The sequence below is a fragment of the Harpia harpyja genome, chromosome 16 (genome assembly GCF_026419915.1).
Source record: "Harpia harpyja isolate bHarHar1 chromosome 16, bHarHar1 primary haplotype, whole genome shotgun sequence".
Lineage (NCBI taxonomy): Eukaryota > Metazoa > Chordata > Aves > Accipitriformes > Accipitridae > Harpia > Harpia harpyja.
Genome location: NC_068955.1, coordinates 31,228,241 through 31,252,706, shown reverse-complemented (window position 1 = coordinate 31,252,706; position 24,466 = coordinate 31,228,241). Strand labels below are relative to the sequence as shown.

At 44.4% G+C, this 24,466-nt stretch overlaps 1 protein-coding gene across 1 annotated transcript in view; it reads left to right on the top strand.

Moving 5' to 3' along the window:
- Positions 1 to 18,604, top strand: part of ABTB2 (ankyrin repeat and BTB domain containing 2) — a 135,947-nt gene extending 117,343 nt beyond the window's left edge. Inside the window, exons 6-17 of the mRNA XM_052811728.1 lie at positions 2,678 to 2,767; positions 3,238 to 3,339; positions 5,382 to 5,478; positions 6,758 to 6,893; positions 8,738 to 8,964; positions 9,750 to 9,928; positions 10,952 to 11,057; positions 11,174 to 11,276; positions 11,947 to 12,037; positions 13,843 to 13,911; positions 14,782 to 14,895; positions 16,299 to 18,604. Coding sequence (XP_052667688.1) covers positions 2,678 to 2,767; positions 3,238 to 3,339; positions 5,382 to 5,478; positions 6,758 to 6,893; positions 8,738 to 8,964; positions 9,750 to 9,928; positions 10,952 to 11,057; positions 11,174 to 11,276; positions 11,947 to 12,037; positions 13,843 to 13,911; positions 14,782 to 14,895; positions 16,299 to 16,496 — 1,512 coding nt within the window. The 3' untranslated portion in view covers positions 16,497 to 18,604. The remainder of the gene's footprint in view (positions 1 to 2,677; positions 2,768 to 3,237; positions 3,340 to 5,381; positions 5,479 to 6,757; positions 6,894 to 8,737; positions 8,965 to 9,749; positions 9,929 to 10,951; positions 11,058 to 11,173; positions 11,277 to 11,946; positions 12,038 to 13,842; positions 13,912 to 14,781; positions 14,896 to 16,298) is intronic.
- The last annotated feature ends 5,862 nt before the right edge of the window (positions 18,605 to 24,466 follow it).

Here is a 24,466-nt window from a genome sequence, read left to right as displayed (position 1 = left end):
ATTAGCTTTTAATTAAAAAAAAAAAAAAAAACCAAACCAAAAAACAAAACCAAACCCTCCCCCAAATCAACACTCGTTATAGCTGTCACAGCAATGAGAATGTGCTGTCATGTCTCAGAAACAATAGGATGTTTAGCAGTAGGAAGGATTTACGTTCAAGTAGAGAGGTTTTCTCATAGACAGCATTTTACTGCAGTAGCATTTCAGACCAAATTCTGAAACTGGCACGTCTTCCATGGTACTTTCCACCCTCCTGCAATTTTAAAGGAAGTGTGAATGTGTACACAAATACGAGCAGAAACTACTCCTGCACAAGCTTATATCTAGGTGTGTAGTTGCCTTATTTACATATCCAATACAAGAAGCTTTGTGGTCACAGAGGTGGGGTATCGCATCATAGGTGCCCTTGATACTGACTTCATTAAAGTGACAAAGGTGGCAGATTTATATTAGGAAGGTCTGCCACTTACTTCCTGTATTATTTTTTTAAATAAGTTTTTGCAGTTTCTGTTTATGTAGCCCCTGAGGCCTTTTGTTCTCTCAAAGCAGATTATTTTGCATTGTGAACCTTACTATCCTAACACCAAAGACGCTGGTGCCAAGACCATCGCTTCTCACTGCGGGGTGTTTTTTACCTCTCTTCAGCCAGCCAGCAAACTGGGAGCTGTTTGGCTTTTGTGTGCATAAAGACCTTGCGTTCTGTAGGCAACTCATTGGAAAGTTTGAGGAGTTTCTGCTGTCACTTATGGTCTCATTGTCATCCTATTGATGTCATCCTCTAGACAGTCCTATTGTGAACAGGGGGATTGCAGTGTGCTGGCAGCTCCGTCTTCTTTGCTGAATGCTGCTCCCATGTCTCAAAGCAGTGTTTTGGCACTGACCAAGTTGGGCAAGACAGGCTCCCTCTGGAGACATTGTTGCTCCGAAATTCTCTGCTTAAGTGATTCTGGAGCAACTCATCTCTGCAGCTAAGCAAGTGTCCTCCACTGCGCTACCAATGCCAGATAGAGTTAAATCCAAAGTCTAGCAGTGAACTCTGCCGTAGCTGGAATGTGAAACCAAATCTGAACTTTGCAGCTAGCTGCTTTTGCCCTTCCTCTGAAGGAATAAGCCAAAGCCAGATGCCCAAACTTGGGAAAACTGGCTTAGGCGTGGCAACAGAAAGTGGGTCTCTGTGTCCACACTGGCACCTAGTAAGCTCAGTTCGTATATCTGGATTTCTTTTGGTCATGATGAGTCTTCTTAAGGCACCTCTGAGGCATGGCAAACAGGTGTGACCATCTCTCACCTGACGGGTACTGCAAAAGTTTTGTGCAAATCCTACGACAGACAGAACCCTTGGACTAATTTAACATATAGGCTTTAGATCCAGGTTCAGATGTTGACCACTCCCAGAACATGAGCGTGTCCAACGTTGAGGTGTGTGTTCAGACTCACTTCTACGTGTATGTGTACAGAGATATTTTTAGAGAGGGAGAGAATTCAGAACATATCTTCAGACAACTGAGTTTGGAGCAGGACCCTGTATTCGCTTCCAGTGGGGACCAAGCAGCACTCTGGTTTCACAGGATTTGAGGTGTTTAGGAAAACAATCTCTTCTTCCCTTTGCATACTGAGGAACAAGCAGGGAATGCAAAACTGATATTAAAAAGAAGAAAAAAAAAAAAAAAGAAAAAAAAAAGGAAAGGTAAGTTTATACAAACCTGGTAGCTTTAGAACCCTGACTGTGGCAGTAAATGTGGGCTTGTGCCTGCAGACCCGAGTTTTGAATTCTCAGTTAAGTTTGCTTGTCTGTAATGAGAATGGATCCTCCCAAGCCCATCAAAAGCCAAACCCCACCCTCCCCACGCCATCAAAACATCTTTGCAAATGTAACTGCCTCAAATGCAGGAAGCTTGGAATTGTGGCTGTTTTGAAAAGACACCTTTGCAGATACAAGATCAGAACTCCTCAGTGTGGGGTGTAATTCTATGATCCATGTCCATCTCTAAAGATGAAGCTGTATTATTACACAATGAGCAGCAGAGATGCTGCCTGTGAAAAACTGAAATGCTCGCAATAATTAAGGAGGGGGGAAAAGCCATAGGATGTGAGCTGGAATGGATTTTACTAGGCCATTTCCTTTCTGTCCTTGGCTACTTCTGGAATGAACTCCGTAAGTAAGGCTCGTTTCTCTCATAATTCATCTCTGAGCCGTCATGGTTTGCTGGTTAAGTGGAGAGAGAGAGAGATTTATGGGATTGAAATGCTGAAATATTGTGGCAAATAGGATTTTAGCAATGGGGATAAGTTGCCAAATAAATTAATCTTCTGTATTTTTGTGTTGTTTTCTGCTTTTGGTTCATCTGGCTACAAATGATCCAAGAAATGGTATTTCTTTTTTGGCAGCCTTGAGAAGGCTCAAGAATTGTGGACAATACGCGGCTGGGATTTTCAGTGATCCCTTTTGTATTCTTGCAATCTTGTCCCCTGATGTTTTGTCCGCATCACTTTCCAATACTAGTGCATTCTGCCCACTCTGCATAAAACCCAAAATGTTTTGAATGTATATATATGCTGTCCCTATGCACGTGCACACACGCTCTTCTGTACATTAAGATTCAAACTCACTGTGTCTGTGACAGCTTCATTGTTGATAGATATAGAAAGATAACATTTTTTTTTCTTCTTCCTGAAGGGTATGACCCCACTGATGTATGCCTGTGCTGCTGGAGATGAAGCCATGGTCCAAATGCTTATAGATGCTGGAGCAAATTTAGATATACCAGTGAGTAATAGAGGACCCTCTCCCCATAATTATTCATCTGTAAACTAACAAGAGCAGTTATGAAATCTCTCCTAGCAACTGAAGGCTTCATTTCTGGAAGCTTCTGAGCAAGCCATTTCTTTCAGAAATCATTGCTTCAGGGATTTGGGAGGGGGAAGAAAACCTTCAAAACCTCTTGGAGCACTCAGTGCCTCCAATTATGATTGGCATTGGCAAGTCTAATGGGCACGCTGGGGGTAAAGGGGCCTCCCTCCTGAAAGAGCTGCCACTAGGAGAAACCAATAAGCCCATTAAAAAGGCCCAGGGGACTGGACAGAGTGACTAGTGCTGGCAGTGTTCTCTAAATGGCGTAAGTTACCATTCCCTGGGGTTGTCATTTACAAAGAAAAAAAGCCAGTTATGTACCAGTCTAGAGATTACGGCAGACAGATACTGCAATGGTTAATAACTACCTGGTTCCTTTCTCCCAGGTTCCCAGTACCTCTCCACGATACCCTTCAGTCCACCCTGACAGCCGGCACTGGACCGCTCTTACCTTTGCTGTGTTACACGGGCACATCTCTGTTGTTCAGGTAAGCAGAAGAAATCCCCCGGTCGGGAATCTTTACAGGAGGCACAGAGGGACCGAAGGGCAGCGCTCGGAGCCGAGACTGTCAGGCTTCCTGAGCACGGGTCCGTCACGGGCTCCACGTGCAGCTTGGTGGAAGCCTTCTAAAAACCAGTGAAAAATTGCATGCTTTGGAAATGAGAAGGCAACTGATGCTTTTCTCAGGGAACTGTGAATTGATGACGTAATTCCTAGCAAGGCCTTGATAACAAAACACAGTATGTTTCCTTATTTTTCTTTGGTTTCAGTATTGGTCCAAGGCTTACCACTTCCAGAACAATACTGCACAATCATTTCTTTGGTATTAGATAAACTAGCGCTTCGTGCGGAGTGGTTACAGGTAGACTTGCTTGATCAGGACGCTTTCTGACATGAGATGTTAAATGGCTTATAAATTCCCATGTGCAAAAATTCAATGTATGCTGATTTCTGCTCTAATGGCAGCAAATGATCTGTAACTTCCTGTATAATCCTGGAGAATTGCATGAACAGGACTTAAGCTGTCGTGGGAGTTGAGCCTCTCGCAGCCTCCCTGCTCCCTTTTCTGGGGAATTAAGGCAGGGGCTAGCGGAATGGGGTGGAGTCCTGGAAATCCTACCTGAACTTCAAGAGGAATTCAGAACTGATGACAGCAGATAGTCAATTGCTGGTGAATTTTATTTACCTTCTGCTCAAAGGGGGTAAAAAAAAAAAAAAAAAAGGTGTAAGCAAATGGAGGCTGCACACAGTTGGTTTTTTGTTTGTGTACATTTGTAAGTAATTACAAAGATTAGATTCCACCTGGCAAATTGCCAGGGCAGCCTTTGGTATTACAAAGGTTGGACAGCCTTAATTTACATGTGAGATAAGAGTGTGATTCTCCCAGGAAATGTAGCCAAGTATATCCGAGCTCCTGTTGGAGCTCCCACATTTGTTTCCTTTATTTTGGTTAAAACTTCTAAAGATTACATAAATTTTTTTCATTCGGCAACTATTAATAAAAGGGTAGATGTCAGCTTTTGCTGAAATCGGTGTATAAAATCGCCTTTCCAGTTAAGGTCTACCACACGATATTTGCATGGAATAGCTGGCATCTCAAGAGAGAAACAAAACGGCAGTTCTGCTCTGCAAAAAGTTTTATAGTAAAAATGTGAAGGTATGTGCTGTTTGTGCCAAGGTCATCACTAATTGGGGATGGCTGAAACTTAAATTGTGACCGTGTTAGAGGATACAGCCAGCTGGACTCCTACGCGCAGGGAAAGAACCTCCAGGGCTGGCAGCACCTACAAGCAGAGCTCTGGGTGCCCCGATGCCGTCTGCCAGCCCTCGCTGGTCGTAAAAGGTCCCCATCATCGTGTAACCTTCTCCCCTTCATCCGGGAGGGGGGTAATTTCCCACGCGAGCAGTTCAGTGCGTTCAACGAAAGCAGGGTTCTGCATGCAGCAAATCACCGGAGCTGCCAGGGACTCCTTACGCCGGCTCCACGGGGCCGGAGAGACCAAGAGGTATGTTTGGCCAAGAGATCAAGAAGTATGTTTGGCCTCCAGGGCTAATTCCCTGCAGGAACCCTGTTTCCTGAGCACAGCGTGAAACTGAATAAGATGGACTTCCTGCGCTGAAGAGAAGCTCTGAGCGCAGAGCTCTTTGGAGTTGGGAAATTACAATTGCAAAACCATGTTCATAAAGGAGATTGGGGGGGGGGGGGGGAAAGAGGTGATGCTCTCCAAGCCACCAGTTGAGCACCTTTCCAGCATAAAGTCAATATTGAAAGCACAGTAAAGCAAAAGACAATAAGAAAACTCTAAATGGACATCATGTGGAGACTTTAGCCCTCGGCTGAGCAAGGGAATGCAAGAAAAATTTGCCTTGTAATAGATATTTTGCTTTAGCCTTTGAGATGGTCCCTTTGTGTGCATGCACTCTTCACTATGAATCTACTGGTTTTCCTCTTGAACACACAGCCTCTTCTGTTTTGTCTTTCTGAATTGCTCTTTTCTCAACTCGTCGTCTTTCATGTGTCTGTTGCAGCTGCTCTTGGATGCTGGTGCCCACGTTGAGGGCTCTGCCGTTAACAGTGGAGAAGACAACTACGCCGAGACTCCTCTTCAGCTGGCTTCAGCAGCAGGTAGGCTCAGTGCAGCCTCAGCACGCTCTTGCTACCACAGAATAACCACAACCAATTCACGCGTGGGTCCCGTGTCTGTAAAACGCATTAGGAGTCGCTTTGTACCGCATTCTAAGGTACCGTGGGTACCGTAAAGATATCAAATGGGTAGCACAGTGAGCTGGCTACTAAAAAGCTGACATTTTTTTATTTCTAAAACACTAGTAGGAACCCTGTCTGGGTTGGCAGCGACTAACAGCTGTCATCATGTGGCAGGAGCTTGATAGGCACTAAATGAGTGTCTGCTTTTGCAACCAGCCCCAACACTTACCTCCTGCCAGCGGCCTCCGTAGTAAAGCTGACTGAAACAACTCCTTTGCACAGGGCACTGTCAAGAAACATAAAACAGCTACTGTCTAGTCTAGGCATGTCTTGGATCTAAATAACTTCCAGATGCAAAAATTAACAAGTTTAAATTCAGCCTGGGGAAAAATAACGGCTATATAAAGAAATTTGCTTTATTAATTTATTAAATACAAGTAAAATTCTGCATTTCTTCTACCTAACCATCAGGAGTTTAGCATTCTGTGAACAAGTCTGTGCTAGCCTAAAAGCACCTGTGGTTTTTCAACACTCCTCACCTCTAGCTGTTTCTACTTTTTTTCCTCCATTTCTTTCTGCTTCATTTTTGTGTGTTTATGAAGACAAGTCTCTGGCTTGCTCTGTACCAGGCTTTATTGAAGGGATAAAAAAACAGCCTCCTCCCCTCTCAATGACACATACTGATTGTGCTGGCTCTCTTGCCACCACTCACTACTACATCTAATGAAAACGGTGAAAAGGAGGCCTGGCTGAACATGGACTGCACCGATACACTTGGCTGCAGGGTGGTTTTATGAAGCTGTGGCCAGCAAGCGTAGCATAGAGCAGCTCCCGTCTGGCCCTCTCTGTTATCCTCATCCACCAACTGAACAGCCAAGACTCTGATCCTACTTAAACTGGTTGTCTACGTCTCTGCTGGCGCATATCGAGCACGCCAGACCAGTTTAATTCTCTTTTCATTCTGCCTCGAGGTAGTTGTGTGTTATTAGGTAATTTAGGTGCTTTGTGACTCAGTTTCTCTCTCTGAGATGTTACAAAGACAAAAAGCCTAATGCATGCTTGCAGGATGCTCTGAAAGCCTTAGCTGGTAGCATAAAAGTTGCTGGTACAGTCTGTCTGTTACCGGTCCTGTGTTATGTGCTTTCAAAGAGGTAATAGACATGGAATCATCATTATGTTTCTGTCCATTTTTTCCTAGGGAACTACGAGCTGGTCAGCTTATTGCTAAGTAGGGGTGCTGATCCACTCTTGAGTATGTTGGAAGTCAACGGTATGTCTTCGTCGCTTCATGAAGATATGAATTGCTTCAGTCACTCGGCTGCACATGGGCACAGGTAAGGCTCTGTTCATGTTAGGAACAGGGTTTTTCTGCCTAAGGCTATCACTGTAGGTATTCCTATATGACTTTATATTACGTGTCTTATACCCAGATCCTCGGGTGTGCGGTTCAGAAGATGATGTTAAGACTCCCCCGATAGCAACCATTTTTTAGTGCAGCACAGTTTCTCAGACTATTCTGATTCCAATGTAGGTAGTGCCTTTTGAGCATTTATTCTTTAAACTGGTAGTTGCTCTCTGTTATATCCCTTTGAGAAAAAATGATGCAAGGCTTTAATTATTCAGCAGCTATAACTTTGATAAAAGGGGATTATATTTTAGTCAAAAGCGCACAATACAACAGAAAGATCTTTGTTTGCTTTTTCTTACTCTCTCACTTGCTGGCCTAGCTCTGCAGCACCGAGAGCGAGTAGGAGCTGGTTCCAGGCCATACGTGAGCAGACTAAGTTCCACCTCGCAGTAGGTTATGAGATTGTGGTTCATGTTCTGAGACAGAATCTAATCCCATTAAGGTGGCAAAAATAATCTGCAGCAGAATTTGCCTGAGTGCATCTCTGGTTTTTGGATGGCTGACCAAGAGATCAGTCGTTAAAATGCTGAAGAGCCAGCCTGGGCTTTCCAACCCTGTTTTCAGGGTAGTTATTTAGAAATAAGACATTACTTACAAACTCATCCAGAAATCCTTCTGTTCCCAGAACAAAATGTTCGCGTAACAAGCCAATTAAAACAGCCCTGAAACCGCCCATGTAGATGGGCTGAGAGATACCCACAGGGTCGTACAGCAGTACAGCTGGCCCTTCCAGTAGTACGTTAAATAGCAGCTACCTTGCTTGAACACAGCTGTGCTTTACAGTGGTGCCAAAACTGCACCTCCAGGTACATCGCACATCTGGATACACCAGGGAAAACATCCCAAGCTCAAATGAGGCCCAAACTCTGCAAAGCTGGAACGGCCCAATGCAGTGATTTACAGTGTAAAACTACACAAACACTGTTCTGTTCCCCTCCCACAATCTTCTGCACCATCTAACCATGCAAACTGTGAAATTCAAGGCTTGTTCTCCAGTCGGATAGGGCAGGGGGATCCTAAAGCACAAAATTAACTGGTTTTAGTCATACCAAGTGGTGTGGGTGCAAAGAGAGCACCAGCTAGTGGCAATTCAGCGTCACAGCTGAGTACTCGGGTGGATTTGCTAGGATGAGGAATGTCTGCTGCAGATGGTTCCAGCTGTCTGTAGAGACACCAATGATGCAAGCTTTCTAAAGTGGCTGGACACAAACACGAAGGCCTCTTTCTTGCAATTGCTGTGTGAAATTCCAAACCAAAAAAATTCTCCCTGGATTTAGTGATGCAGAACTGTCATTTTTTTATGGTTTCTATTTACCGATACAGGAAGCGGGTCTGACTAAAACAGCGTAACAGTGCTTCAAGATGGTCATTTGGGAAAACAGCAAGGGTTCTAACAGATGCTCTGGTAAATCTTACTTCAGAGCTTAAGGTGTTACCACACTCAGGGCTGGCAGAAGGAAGCGTGCTTCTACACCAAAGTATAGACTGCAATAAAACCCAGTTTGCCCTAACTCTGAAATATGCCCTGGTGCCACTAAGATACAGGAGCATATTCTGTGCTTTTGCTCTTGCTACCAGGGCATCAGTTTCTAGCATGTGGGATAGGGAAGGACAAGTGGTCTAAATGCTGCTCCATATCTGCCAGCTGTCTAGCACTGGGAGGGAAATTATTATTTACAAAGCCAGACCCCTAAACCCAAATCACCATAGTCCTGTTGGAATTGCTGATATTTCATTTATTAATAAGCGATATCTCTTCTTCCTCCTCAGGAACGTTCTGCGCAAGCTCCTGACCCAGCCCCAGCAACTGAAGGGAGATGTGCTCTCACTGGAGGAGATTTTAGCTGAGGGAGTGGAGAGTGACACCTCCAGCCAGGGCAGCTCCAGCGAGGGGCAAGTCAGGCTGTGTAAAACAAGAATGAAGGCTCTGCAGGAGGCCATGTATTACAGTGCTGAGCACGGCTACGTAGACATCACCATGGAGCTCAGGGCACTTGGTAAGGTGTTTATTTTAAGCATTGTGCACATTTAAGGCGTCAAAAGCTTCTTCCTCTGCCCCTTTTGCTTGGAGAAGAATCTGTAACCCCAACTGCAAAGCTATCCCAAGCGCATGGGAACCAGTTGTCCAATTTGAAATCAAAAAGTGTTTAAGGCTCCTCACAAGTTTTTTTTCAAATTCTGACTGATCTGGGATGTCCCTCACTTTTGGCTGGATCCTCTGTTCCCAAGTATCAAAAGCAAGGGGGATGTCTCTTCATCAGACACTCTTGACACCTAAAATTCAGTGGTAAAGAGGCTGGTCTCAAAAACAAAGATAACATCAGAGATTAAATGGTTTAAGGTAGAAGAATAGATTTGATCTAAAGGTAGGAAAGAGACGCTTTGAAGCTTGTGTGTCTAGACTGTTAGAGGTAACCAGGAGAAAAGACCTCGCACCATCTTTGTGTAGGGTTAGGTATTCTTATAAGTTCAGTTCAAATTTATTTTGTAATTCTGACTAATCATGAAGCTAAATACACAATAGGGAGTCTGTGGTCCTTAACAATCAGCAGGAAGTTCCAACTTACGGTCCTGGTACCAATCCTTTGCTGTTGTAGACAAGTCACTTAATCTGTCAGTGACCCAGTTCAGTCATCTTTAATATCAAGACAAAAATGTATCTGCTGTTAGGGTGTATGTAAAGATCAGTGCCACTAAGTGTTAGTAATAGCAGCAGGACAATCTACTCACAGGTGCTTCAGCAAATCATTGTCTTTCACTGTCTTTTTTGCTGTGGCTACAGGAGTCCCATGGAAACTCCATGTGTGGATCGAGTCACTACGGACAACCTTCTACCAGTCTCGTTACTCAGTTGTACAGACCCTCTTGCGGGAATTTGTCACCATTAAAGAGGAGGACTATAATGAAGAACTGGTTAATGAAGGGTTGCAGCTCATGTTTGATATCCTCAAAACCAGCAAAGTAATTATTCATTTTGTAACAGTATCAAAATCAAGTGTTTGTTTTTTGCTATTGTACAAGGTAGTGCACAAGAAGAACAAGTGAACGCCTACGCAAAGTCCCCAGTGAGTTGTGGTATGAAAATGGACCGAATAGCATTTATCTAAATTCATATGCAGTCCTCACAGTAAAGACATTAATTTCAATAGAAGTGAAAGCTATTCTGTTAAAGTCCAGTTCAGCAACTGGCTTTTGACACCATGTGAATGTAAGAGGAAGAGTTATCAATACAGTACTGGGCAATTCAGGTTCTCTCACTAGTATCTTCTAGGAGTTTTCTGAACAATGCTTTTGTTCAGTGACATTTTCCTTCTAGTTCTTTTTTTAATTTAAAGGTTGTCTATGACTCTTTTTTCCTTGCTTTTCAAGGCATGTCTAGAACGGATTTTATGCGTGGTATATAGTTTAGCTGTCCCATTTTGCAGATAATTTCACCCAGTCTCTCTACCATGTTCTCTTCCAAGAGGCTGTTGTCCTTCATGTTAGGAGAGGGATTGCCTGCATTCTGGCTGTAGACAGGATACATTTGAAATGCACAGGCAGGGGAAGCTGAGGAGTCTATACAGCCCTTGATACCTCCGTAATCGTTCATTACAATGTACACTGTAACTGTCCTTTAAATTAAAAGCAAGAGATATATCTGGCTAGCTAAAAACACCTGCAAACTAGGAATGGGGACTTGGTATCTGACAGTGAACTGGTAGCATGAATCAAATCTTGCTGAGGACACGCTTGTGGGCTTACCTCTTACACAGATGAGCTTCTACTGATGGAGTCTTTCCCTTGACAGAGGTTGGCCCAAAAACTGTTGCTGAGAGAATTCTGTCAGAGCATACTTGTTCAGGTCATGCTCTTGTCCCTCTGTTTGGAGGTTATTTTTGTAGGGTGCAGTTGCTATAAGCCTCAAGCGAGCTGTTACAGCACGTTTGAAACCTGCTCAATACAAAGTGCCGATTGATGATTCCTGTTCCATCCTCCTTACAGAATGATTCTATCAATCAGCAGCTCGCATCCATCTTCACCCACTGCTATGGCAGCAGTCCGATACCCAGCATTCCTGAAATCCGAAAGACACTGCCAGCTCGCCTAGGTAAGATACTCACCTAAACAGTGAAGTTCTTGCGATTTTTTTTTTTTTTTTTTTTAAAAAGCATCCACAGTTTAAAAAAATATTCACCCTTTTTTTTCCCCCCCTTACCCTAACAGATCCTCACTTTCTAAACAATAAAGAAATGTCTGATGTAACTTTCTTAGTAGAAGGAAAGCTATTTTATGCACACAAAGTCCTGCTGGTTACTGCATCTAACAGGTGAGTCGCTTTCCACAGCTAAATGTTAAAGGAAAGTTTGGCCCTTTAGTCTCTCATTTGTGTGACTAGCTCTGTCCCACTCATTGCAGTAAGGCAGCTGCTAAGGATACAGACTACAGCGCATAATTCAGGTCTGCAGGACCAAGCCACACCTTCTTTGCTACTATTAAGAATAGTAGGAGAGTAAAGATGAGTTTTTCTAGCCACTCCTAGTATGTGTTAGAGATTCCCAGAGCTCTGCTGACAAACTAACCAGTAATCATCCCTAAAAACCTGTGCCCTAGTTGGAGCGTACATATCCAGCCATTCACTCCCTTCCATTCCCCCTCCCTGAGTTTGCTAGCTAGAGCTACACTTGCTCCAGATTTTCTGGAAGTCTCACCCCTGACCGGGTACTCTTGCAGTTATTAGTTTCTTTCTCTATTATTGGCATAGTAACCATGTTTTGCAATTACTATAGGGTGGAATTGGCTCAGACCCAAGCAATTTACAGGTTAAGTTGTCCCTGAAGTTCTAAACTAATTATCAGTAAATTGAAAGAAATGTTTAAATTTTCAACTTGCAAACAAGAACAAGGAAGGATCTTTATTTTCCCCTTGCTTAGGCTGTTTGTCAATAGGTAACGAGTATGTGAAGCACTAATACAGAAATCTATTAAAACCGTTCTCAGGTTTAAGACGCTAATGACCAATAAAACAGAACATGACAGCCATGGCAGCAAGACTGTTGAAATCAGCGATATGAAATACAGTATTTTCAAGGTATGTAACTTATTCTACCTTTTCTTTATTCATCTTCTCACATACTTGGAAGCTAAGACTAAGCCAAGGCTTAATATCATAGGTAATTTACAAGTAGAGATGGAGTTCATTTCAACATGCCTGTATTTCAGGAGTATTCTGATCTTTGTCAAAACTTTTCAGCCAGGACCAACCTTAAAACAGAAACCTCCAGCCTATATTCTTATTTTCTTACTAGGCAGCTGACTCTTCTATAAAGCAGGAGAAACTAGTCTTCTACAGAAAATAGTTTTGTACTTTTTAAGGCACCATTTTCATGCTGTGCTAAGCAAAAAGTAAACTTATTTACAGCAGGTGGACTGCCAGGCTTCATATTAATTCAAATCAGATGATCAGAAATCAATGGTGTCCCTTTCAAGAAAGTCTTAAAATTGAGAATTGCACTTTGCTTTTATGACATTTCTGTATTTAATGGACCTAAGGGAGGTTCATTCATGGAGGGAAAGCAGGTTACTTAACACACACCCAAGGAAAAAAAAACAAGTCAGTGAAATATGATAGTTAAGTTATTCCAGCTTTCCAGATCTGCATTTCAAATTTGGATGAAAGGTACAGAACAGGGAAATCTGAAGGGCAGAATAGATTGTATAACTGTTTCACTACAGGGTTGAGGCTTTTCCTTTTTTTATAAGCAAACAAAACAGCAAAGCTGTTGGTCAGCAGTAGTCATCTCACTTAGAGGGAGTGATGTTGACCATAAGAACATCTTTGTTCTACTTGAAAGGGGCTATACGCATTTTGTGTTGGATAGATGACATCCAAATTTTGCAGCTCAGGCCATGACAGAAAAAAGAAAATGCAATTGAGTATATTGAAACAAGCCTCCTTAACAACGTTTTTACATCAAAAGGTTTCTAAAGATAAAACTGTTGCTTCACTGGAGAGAGCAACAAATCAAAAAGAAGTTAAATACTTCATGGAATTAAACAACGTGATGGTAAATAAAATCAAACAAGTTAAGGAGATGATGGCATTCTACAGCAGGCTCAGTTATGGTGCACGGAGGATGCTGAGCCACTAGAGATCTGTGTTCTGCTCAGGGCTCTGCTGGAAAGCAGCTTTGCTCCCCTGTAGTTCTGTTATACAAATAAGGCAATTTTAAAAGTAGAAGCTTAGTTTTGTTACCACTACTGTTAGAAATGGTAAGCACAGCATGCAGCCCCCACACCTGCTTACACAGCACCCAGGACACTGGAATGACTTCTCTTTCCAACACCCAATCCAGTAGTGCCCTAGATAAGACAGTACTGGTTTAGCTGGGGGTGTGCACATGTAGATCAAAGAGCAGAAGCTGACTCTAGCTCTCCCTGCAAACAATTAGGCCTTTTCCTCTGGCCCTGATGGGGGGGCTGGAAGCTGATTAGAAGCACAGCAGGGGAGGCCAGTGGCTGGGAGGTCCCCGAGACACACATGCTCATGGCGTGGCAGTTTCAGTGCTCCAGCTCGCTGGCAGCTCTGCATGTGACCAGCCTGCAAGGCTTTACAAAACTGGATCCAAGGAACCGTTTTTACAAGGCCATTTGCGTTGCTCAGAGACACACTGTCACCCTCGGCCTAAAATCCTCAACAGGGCCCTTTTCAGAGCCCGAGGAAGAAAAGAGTATTAGAAAGCAGCAGATTTGCAACACCAGAAGAAAGCCAACAGTGGAGGCGAGAGCCAGCATACCACGCGATTCCCGTCTGCTCAGGAAGGGGAGCTCAGTCATTCACAGCCTCTTGTGACTTCGGTGATAACAGCTTCATGCCTGGCCTTCTTCCCGTTTCAGATGCTGATGCAGTATTTATACTATGGAGGAACAGAATCTATGGAAATTCCCACCACTGATATCTTAGAGGTGAGAGTGTTTTCTTCTAAGTCTTGCCAAGTGCACTGGGGCATAAACAGAGCTTGAAAGGCAAAATCAAGGAGCTAACAGCAAGCTTCCAATCCAGGAGTATACTTAACACTTTGAAATGAGCTTAAAGTTTCATAACAGCATTGCTTGGAAATAAGAACTATCAATTATCTTTTATTATGTCCATGAGATGCTGGGGGGGCCAGGGGGAGGGAAATCACTACAGTGCTTTTGGTACCCAGAGTTGGGTGGAAGCCTCCTTTGTACCATGTCCTCATGGTCCTGGGAGAAGGAAGCAGGCAGAAGGAAGCTGTACTTTTGGTGGGGCACAGAAAAGGTGCAGCTGATTCACCAGCTCTGGTGCCCACAACAGGCCGAACACCAAGGGGCTGGAGATTGTAGAGAAACGACCGATTTCAAGCTGAACTTCTGCAGGGCAGCTGATGGTACTGCAAAGACTGGACTAAGAGCACTTCCCCATTACAAACAGGGCCTTTTACAATAATGCTGCTCAGTCACGAGTAGTCTGGTGAAATCAAAGCTTGCAGCTAAAGACTACACAGCTTTTTTTTTTTTTTTTTTTTGAGGAGAGGAAAGGGGGCTTTGAGCAGTCTAGAGCTCATACGTCATGGTGACAGAAGGTAGCACAAATACACTCCCTGCAGGAGCAGCAAGCCTTTACTAAGAGGCGAAGTCAGTCTGTTGCTTTTGCTAGGCATCGAGTGGCCTTTCTGCTCTTTCATGGGGACTTGGCCATTAAGACGGGGAGTCAGAGATCGTTCAGAGAGGAAATCATTAGTTCTGTCCCTTTGCCTTCCCTAAGCCTTTCCAGGCTCATGATCTCAAATAGCTTCTCTCTTGTCCTGATAGCTGTTGTCGGCTGCCAGCCTGTTTCAACTGGACGGCCTCCAGAGACACTGTGAAATCCTCTGTGCCCAGACGATCAGCATGGAGAACTCTGTTAACATCTATAAATATGCAAAGGTATATGCCAAACGGCCTTGTTTAAGAATCACAATGAGACAGCATGCATGCTTTCTGCAGTCCTGTTTTGGTAACTAAATACAACAGGCAGAGAGTGGGCACCTGCTACGCTGGTAACTCTACCCCAACCGCAACGACAAGTGAGATGTACTCAAGTTCCAGTCTGTAAAGTCCTACACAGCCCTACTATGTTTTCTTGTCTAAAGCAATCGTGTATGAAATTGATGCAAGATCCCTACAGAGCAGGGGAGAGGTGTCCTAGCAGGCTGATACAGCAACGTCATCCAGCAAAGCCTAAGAGATTCAAATCCGCAGAGCAGCAGCGAGGGGCAATCGATCACAGTACAGCAACTAAGCAGCAAACCCTTTCCTAGCACGCCTACTGCTAAAACATATTCTTTACAGCTCCAGAACTAGTATATACACTGTTGTGTGACATAGATATTCAGCTCTATAGCAAATAATCCATGTTATCAGTTAAATCATGGAGAAATACTCTGCCACTCCTGAAAGTTTGCAGGGTCAGATCCCTTAAGCAGAAAGACTACACAAAGGGCTGATAACGATGCACACGTTTACTTTGTGTGTAGTGTTGCACTGATCCTTTTAGATTCCTGACTCTCACACTGGGCCATTTTTTTCCATGGAACTCAGGCTGGTTTCTTTCAGGACCTAAAATTTAACAGTATGCAGTGGTAGAGAGGGGGAAGGAGCATTCCCTACTGGCTGCCTTTACTACTTTTCCTTAAATTACTATTTGCACAAAGTTTCCAGAAACGGGGGTACGTGTGTGCACAGTGCTTCCTAATACTGAACTTGAGTTTCATTGTTCTATTACTAAGCTTCCCCCACTGGTTCTGAAGCAAAGGGAACCAGATCACAGCCAGAAATCCACCTAACATGCTTTAGAAATGTAACATCCCTATTGTCCTACATTAAGCTCCTTTTTCTGGGAGTTAGGCCTGCGTCCTATCAACCATATTCTTATTGCCACGAGCTGCGCACACCATCTGGCAGTGCACGGTTTTATGTTGCGGCACACGAACTCCCCGCCTGCACAGCTAAACAGGTATCTTGGCCACTTCATCAGCCAGCTGCTCTGCTCCTTTAAGAGGAAGAGACTGGAGTGCAGGCCAGCAGCTCTGCCAACAGCAGGCCATCAGGGGAAGGAATTAAAAGAGCTTGAATGCCTCCCTGCTCACACCTGTGCCTGCAAAAAGCACCAAAAGAAATTATGGGCCATCACTGGTCCTACCTTCAGTGCTTCTCCGCTGTTATTACTGTCCTTTTTCTGTCTTAGAAAACGCTAAAGGGAACAGCATTAGGATGAGAAGAGGCTCAGGCATGTCCTTTAGGTCTGTGACATAACAGAAAAGGCTAATTGATCTTCCTCTCTCCTGCAGATTCACAACGCGCCTGAACTAGCCTCCTTTTGTGAGGGCTTCTTCCTCAAACACATGAGCTCTCTTCTGGAACAGGACTCGTTCAAACAGCTGATCTACAGCAGGAACAGCAAAGTGCAAGGCCTGGACCCTCTGCGGGACTTGCAGACAACCCTGGCCGGCCGCCTGCACTCCGTGTACGTCACCTCCAGGGTGTGAAGCAGGAGCAAGGCAGTGGCAGGAGCACTGGTTCAAACTGCACGGGGATGCGTCGTCAGGCAAAGCTGTGGCTTTCCTCTTTGCCTTCTGGATCTTGCTGAAAGTCCCCTACAACCCCTAGGCAAGGGTGCTGTGCCTCGTCCCACTGACGGAGGGGGAGCTGGCTTCTCTGTGCTACTACTGTCACAGAAACACTGTCACAGCGCAAACAAGACCTGAGGATGCAAGTGAAGAACCTGAACCGAAGAGAAGATCTACGCTGCCATTTAAACAAGCACAACGCAGGGCTGTAGAGAAGCGAGGCAATTTACCTAGACCCAACACCTAATATGTAGTCTTAAGTGTCTGTCTACACACCATAATGGCCACCTAGTTCATACGCATAGATGTTTTACTTGTAAAAAGGCTGCATAGAAGGAGTTTTCTAATCCTATGGACCACTGCCCATTCAACGAGTCATCTGTCTGAACACAAAGGCTGGTGTACACAAACTACTTCACTGTAGTAAAAACCACCAGTGTCTATACATGTCAAGAGACTCTGCCATCAATCTTCCCCCAACCTGTTTGCACCTTGAAAGAGAGATATTTTGTACATGTTCAAAGCTGAGTAGAAACTAATACTAACTCTGAAATGACTCACTCTTTAAACCTGATATGAAGAACCAAGCTGGGGCAGGGAGGAGAGGATTGGGGTTTTTTATTTTTTTAATACAGTTTCACTGTGCTAGTTGTTAATCTGGATCCATTTTGAGGCGGGGAAAAAAAGGCTGTCTACCCTTTCCACTATCGATGTTTGATAGTCCCAATCACTTTCACATTAAAAACCTGTTTCTGAACATTATCTGTGAGACCTGACGCCATAAAAGATTCTAAGAGACTCAGGTGTAGTAGGAGCTAGCACTATGCTGAAAAACTGTCCAATAGCATAAATAGCAATAAAAGTCTCCCCAAGACCCCGAGGAACATACAGCTTGATGGTTTGTTCTCTCTCTGGAGCTAGTTGGGATTAAGAAGCTCTGACCTCTACAGTCTCTGCTTCCACAGCCTCATCCATGGAATGATGTTGTTTCCACAGATACGCTACCTCAGGGGGGACTGGGCATAGTGCACACCTGGCTGCTTCCTAGAGGTAGGCTGCAGTCTGACATTTAGGCAGCAGCACTTAAAACAAGATGGCTCAACTCAAATGCCCAAGATTCACATTTTTCCTTTGTTCGCATTAGACATGTTTCTGGTCCAAAAGGACTCATTCTAGGCCGCCTTCTATCTGACACAGGAGAACTAAAAGGAGGCAGTTCAAGCTACAGTTTGGAGTCTGAAGCAATGTTTTTGTGTGTGTTTTTTTTATCTTAAATAATCCCAACCGTAGGAACACAGTTAGTTGTGTAAAAACCACAGACCTTGCTCTTACCAATAGCTTTAAGGAAAGACCTTCAGATATTCCCACGGATCTTTGTTAGCACCCACCAAAAGCATTTGCTAAGATGCTTTCACTCGTTATAGGTGGGTGAAGGAGAAGAGGAAGCCAAGCTTGCAGTGGAGAACTACTGCTTCTTAGAAATTCAACAATTAATATTGTAACTGAACACACTGGAAGAAGGAGGCTCAGCTGGGCCCAAGCTTCAAAGCATGACATAGACATGGTTTAGGTAGATGAAGGGAAGGAGAACAAACTCCAGCATCTCCCAACAAATCCATCAAAATCTGACATGGCCTCATTCCTAAAGGATTTACATGAGAGGCAAATTGCATGCAAGGATAATAATGGTTAGTCTAGGCTCAGTAAGCTGACAGACAAGTTGGTCAGGGCACACTCCAATTTGTCCTTTAGGTACACATTCATTTTTGAAGATCACCAGCTTCAATAACCCTATTTATTATCAGAAAGCCATACAGGTGTTTCAAAATTATCACTGGTCTGCCTGAAAAATACCACAAAAGGCTTTATCTTGGAAAGTATTTTCAAGTAGCTGCTCCACCTATCTGTACAAATATGTAGGTCCTCTTTTGTTGCTGTAATATTACAATGCTTTGTTAATTGTACATTAATGTTGTCATTTATGTAAATGTACCAGGATTTTATTAACAACATAATTTTAAAATACACAGCTGCTGTTATTTATTCTGCTCTTCTAACAACAAGAAATACCATATTTAAAGACACTTCTGTGGAAAAGGCCATTGCAGTTTTAGCATCTTAAAATTGTTTTGGTATATATACCAAATGTTATGCATTAAAACAAGGGATAAAGACGCATTCATTTCCCCTTCCTAGGCTCAAACATTTTTTGAAGTAATAAGTTTAACTTGCCTTTACCCTAGCCAAAGTAAGTCTACCTGCTTTCCATTGAAAAGCAGCAGATGGTAGCATCTACAGAAAATCCCAATTCTAGGATCCCACTCTGCAGCAGCAGAGACAGCAACTATTAACCCAGAGGTATTCAAACAGCCCTCAGAAGCTAAACATCTGATTTGCTCCCACATCTAACAAGTAAAATGTGAAAAAGCAGGTAACACTTCCTTTCTGAGTCACCTCAGAAGCCCAAAGGCTAAAATGGTTCTGGCTGGTGCACACACAGGGTCTGGTGCTTCGCTGTGGCAGTAGCAGGATTCCTGTCAGAGCAAAGAGCATTTAAGAACACTCTGACAGCCACACAAAGTCAGCCATGCAACAGTAGAGGAAGCAAGGGCATTAATTTACCTAGGAAGTAAGTAATATACAGGTTTAAGAGCAAGAATTTGATTCAGAACTATCTTCTTTTTTTTTCTTCCCTAAGTTTACTCCATAAATCTTCCAGACCCCTACTGAGTTTGGGGATAATGGCTGAGCTGTAACTCTGAATTTGGTGCTACTTCTACAGGACTCAAATACTTTCTTGGGACACTAAGCACATTTCAGAGGAAACCATTAGTACAACCAGGACCTGTACTTGGCTGCCGAGGATCTCTTCATAACTGTTTCTTTCCTTGAATTTCCCACCACACATCTAAACAAAGGGAACTGTGCAGCGTTATCTCTCTGGTGTAGCAAGACTCGAAAGCCAGTTCTATAGTTAAGTTACTGTCATTACAAGCATTTCTTAGCATTTGATTTACATCATCTGAGAGAAGTCTGCTGGAAATGATGCACGAGGGGTGCCTTCTCTTGCATCGTGCCGTTACACTAGCACGCTTGGAAACCCACCAATACAAACACTGACTTGTTCTTAAGAATTATGGAATACAAACACCTAAGATTCCCTCTGGAGCACTTGTACTCTAAAAAGTAGATTAAATAGAAATTTCCTATGAAACTAGTTGCATACTGCCTCTATTTTATGTAGCGCTGCCCTTGGCATCCTAGAAAGTAACATAGCAGAGTTTGCCCATAGCTTTGGGGAAGCACAAAACTTTGCTGGCTGTAATTATATCATTTCATGGAGCAGAGGAAATAAATAGAGCTCACACATCTGCCTGAACATGCTCGATGACTTTCAGACTAAAATATAAAGCAAAATGGTTTTAATAAGCATTTGCACAGCAGGCAAGCACTGGCTAATGTAGCACCACTGCTAACTGGCCCTTTGCCCTCACCAAATGCTGCCCAAGCAACCAGACATTGCTTCCTGCACCTGCCGCAACGGAGACAGCCAAGGAGACACAAGAGGGAAAAACAGGAGAGAGGCGATTCCCTTGAGGAACAGGGGCAGCAAGCTGCTGTCGCCACTGCCTGTGGCAGCAAAGAGGACTCAAAAGCTAGATTTGCCTCCCCAAAGGGCAGGTTTTGAGTATAAGGGATCCATTAATCCACAGCAAAGAAAAGAGAATATTGCACTTGGCACTACTTACCCGGCAAAAGAGGGGCAGAAAAAAAGGTTTCTGTCATATGATGAAAAGTCACAGCACAGCAGGGAAAAAGGCCTGCCTGGCTAGCAGCAACACCCAGCCCCAGAGCTGGAGTCATTTCAGTGCGGCGGTCCATTTTCCTACTGTTGGTAACTACGAAACGAGCAGGCCAGTTCACAACGGCTCGGCTGGAGTACTACCCTCATGCACAGGGCAGCCTAAGCTCACTGCTTCACCTACGCGCTCACTGGACGGGCAGCTTACTAGACCCAACGCTCCCGTCTCCGTGTTTAGCTCAGGCAGGAGAAGGCTACCTGTGTCCCTCACCACCTCTCTCCATCCTGAGCCTTCACGTGCCTGCTAACAGAAAGCAGTCGTTAGAAAACGCACGCCACGAGGCACGTGTAGTTTTAGGGCCCTTACCAAGAGACAGGCTCGTGATTCAGAGACTACATAGGGAAGAAAGTAGTGACATAGTCAAACAAAAATCCAGCTGTGGAAGCAAAAAAACTCCCGAGGGAATATCACGATGGCCAAATGGAAAAGAAACAACTTCCTCCTGCCCCTTCTACGCCTTGCCCTTATCCAGTACCCCAACCTTTGCTTTCCAGACAGCGTGCTTCTCCCTCACACGGCTGTGGGAGGCAAGACCCCTCCTGTAAGCACAGCCAGCTGACGGCAGCAGGGCAGATCCTCAGCTTCAGTGGTTTTACTTCCTCGGATACCTCACAGAGGTCAGCTCGCTCCAGCTGTCAAAATAGCTCACGGGTCTCCAAGCAAGCAGGATGATTCCACTGACAAGTAGGTCACATCTACCCACCACCTGCAGAGAGCTGCTCAGCTATACACAGCCTTCCCATTTTCCTCCAATTAGCCACAGTACTCCATCACTGCAGGCAAACGAGCTCACTTGGGCACAGGAGAGGAGGAGAGAGCATACCTGCAGCAACGTGACAGATCAGCGATCCAGGGAGCACTGAAACAAGGCCATGAACTGACCTCAGAGGTTTAAAACAGGGCCTGAGACACTAATGCATGTGGCTGCTGAGTTGTGTAAAGAAGACCTGTCCCCCTGACTAGCAAAGGAGGAGGCACGGACAGCCGAGCTGGCTTTGCCTGCGGTTAAATGCATGCGCTGCAATTAGCAGTGCACCAGGCTCCTTCGAGCATTCACATCCCCATCTGCAGGGGATCCAAGTACAGAAAGACCAGAAACCTGCTCTAGTCAGAAGGAAACAGGCTCAAAAACAACCAAACCAACCTAATCCTACAATTCAAAGATACAGAACTCACTCTCTCCTCGGCTCCTATGTTGTGTGGCATTTTTAGTGAACTTCTGGCTACAGAAAGACGTGCATTCTTGCTTTGTTGTTGGATTGCATTCAACTAGCCCTTGCTCTAGCTGGAATTTTAACCCAGCTTGACTGATGGAAAGCACAGACAGAGGAAAATGTGGTTTGACTAGACTTGTTAAAAAAATAAAAATAAAAGTCCACATCTCTCACTTATTTTAGTATCTGAGGGCTTTTTTTCCACTTTGCTGTTCAAAGAGCAATAGACAGGCAGAGGAATCCAAAAAGCTGCCAGGAATCATAAAATGTACATGGAAAACCTGAAAAAGAACGGTTCAACTGAATACACACGTTTTCTGTACAAATAGCAAAATTCTCCTTAAATACAACTCCCACTCAGAAATGGAGGGGCACACATGCAGCTCAAATCCTGCAAGTCTTTTACAACTACAGTACACCCAGTTCACGGACAAGAGAACAAGAATTACTACAGCTTGTAGAAAGCAGTGGAGGCAGCTCTAGAAAGATCTCAGCTAAATGGTACAATTCTAATCTGCTTGAAGAATCCAGTTTAATTTTGCCTACTATCTTCCTTAAAGACAATTTACAAGAAGTCTTGCTGGACTGTAGATGCTTTCATAGATCAGCTCCTACCTAGCCTGTCATCATGAATGCTTCCAGCGTACTTTCCCCAAGACGGTGCCAGTAAGTAAGGAAGTCGGGAGTCAAAGTTTTTATGACTGCTGCCTACTAGCATGAGACCCTATTTCCTGAAACAACCAGAAACCTCAGTCTGACTTAAGGCTTACACAGTAACAGCTTCATCACAGCCACGTGCGGGTCACAGCTTTGGCACAGTCCCAGCAGAGGACAGTCAAATCCATACACCGTTTCATAGCTATTTAGCACGGCCTTATAAACAGAAACTTTGACATATTTTTTCACATAAATATGAACTTTTTTTGAACTTCTCGGCCATTTGATCCTCAGCTTAGCCTTTAAAAAACACAAACCAATTTCTGAGCCCTAACAGCACATGGGTGTTCTATAATAAAACTTCCCTTAAACCTTACTTTTGAACCTATTAGTAGAACTAGAGTTTAACAGCCCTCCTGAGACATGCATTGTAATTTACACCACTTCTACATTTTAAGGAAGTTCCGTCAGCATCTTCTTAGCACAAGAAGTAATGTGCAATTAAAAAAAGCCTTCTGATACTGTCACCTGTTAGACAGTAAGACCCAGAGCAAGTAAAACACTACCACCTGGGTGAACGTGCATAGGTTAGAGAGTCTGAAATAATTACTGCTGCTTTATTAGTGCAAAGTTTCAACATGCTTTAAAAGGACTCTAAAAGTGTTTAAAGCTTTGACTTGCAGCCTGTTAAACCACAGCAGAATCTTGCCAAGCAAGCCAATGATATTCAGTCAGTAACCATTTACCAGGTCCTTACCTGCCCACCACTTCAAGCACATCTTTGTCACCCCTTCCTCAAATGGCTAAAGGATGTGACCGGCTCGGGACAATCCATAAAAAAAACCTTTTACTACAATAACCATCCCTCAGACAAATGTGACCAACTCGAGAGGTTTCCGCATTGAGCTAAGCAAGATGTTGGAAAAAACACAGTCCTACAGCTATCCATGGGAAATGTGTTCTTGATGCTGCAGAGCCCCTGGGCTAGAGAACAGCCTCCAGGCCCAGCCGTCCAGCCACGCTACTCCTGTTTGTTGGAACTGCTCTCCTCTTACCTGGCCAGAGAGCGTCCCCTGAAAGGGCTCCAGCACTAGCTGCAGCCCCTCCTGCCCCAGCCCGCTGTAACATCCCCTGCAGTACAACTTAGTTCTTTGTCTCTCAGGACCAAGTCAGGCACAGACAACACCCAGACGGCCGCACGTCCAGCAGACCCCGGCCCCCAAAGCAAGGGGTTGTAGCTCTTCACCCCTCTCCCCGCAGTGCCACCACTTACCCTATTTTTAACAACAACAACAGCAGCAAAACCCGAGAGAATTCACACTCACCTTTTCTTCTGAGGACTTCCTGGACAGCTGTGAAGAGCCTCACCCTTCTTGCCTTCTCTCTCTGCTCCTTTCACAACTTCTTTAGAGCTGGTTCAGAGCAGCCAGCCACCACCTCATCCCCGCAGGCTACCAGTGCTGCCCTTTCACACAGCTGGGTGGTAATGGGGCCCCTCATCAAGCCTTTAAGGGCTGCAGCTGCAGATCTCCCTTCTCTGGGCTCAGCTGCCCCCTGCCCCCCACCCTGGGGATGTGCCTTTGCCACCGACTCTCACATAGTGGCCTGCTAAGCAAAGTAGACACAGGCTGTGCAAGGCCCGTGCTTAACACAGATGCTTCACAGAACAGCCTCCTAGAGGAGAAATACTGTCTCTACGTAGGAAGAAACTGTTTCTTCAAGGATTTGCTGGAAAAAGGATTTGCTGGAAAAAGGAGCTGTGAGTTCTACAAGTAAATATAATGCAGCTGTGTATCAGCTGTAGATAAGTGTCTGTTCCAAACCTCTACAGGTGTGAAGCTGGAATATCAAGACAATGCTGCAGGGCACTCAGGTTTGGGACAGGGACATTCTGTGTCAAAGGTTTGGCCTGGTTTTGAAGCCTCTGGAGTCTGACAGGCACCAGACCTAGAGTACTGCAGTCACAGAAGAGTCCCAGCTCCAGACTGGTACATCTTTATTGCCAAGCAGGGACCACCGAGTAGCAGAGCCGGGCAGTCCAGTGGCTTGCCTGCTCAACTGGCCCCCGAGGTCAAAGAGAAGATCACCAAGACCAGGTGTCAGTATGATAGCGCTGATTTCCTGGCAACCTTAACACAAAACTTTCCACCAAAGC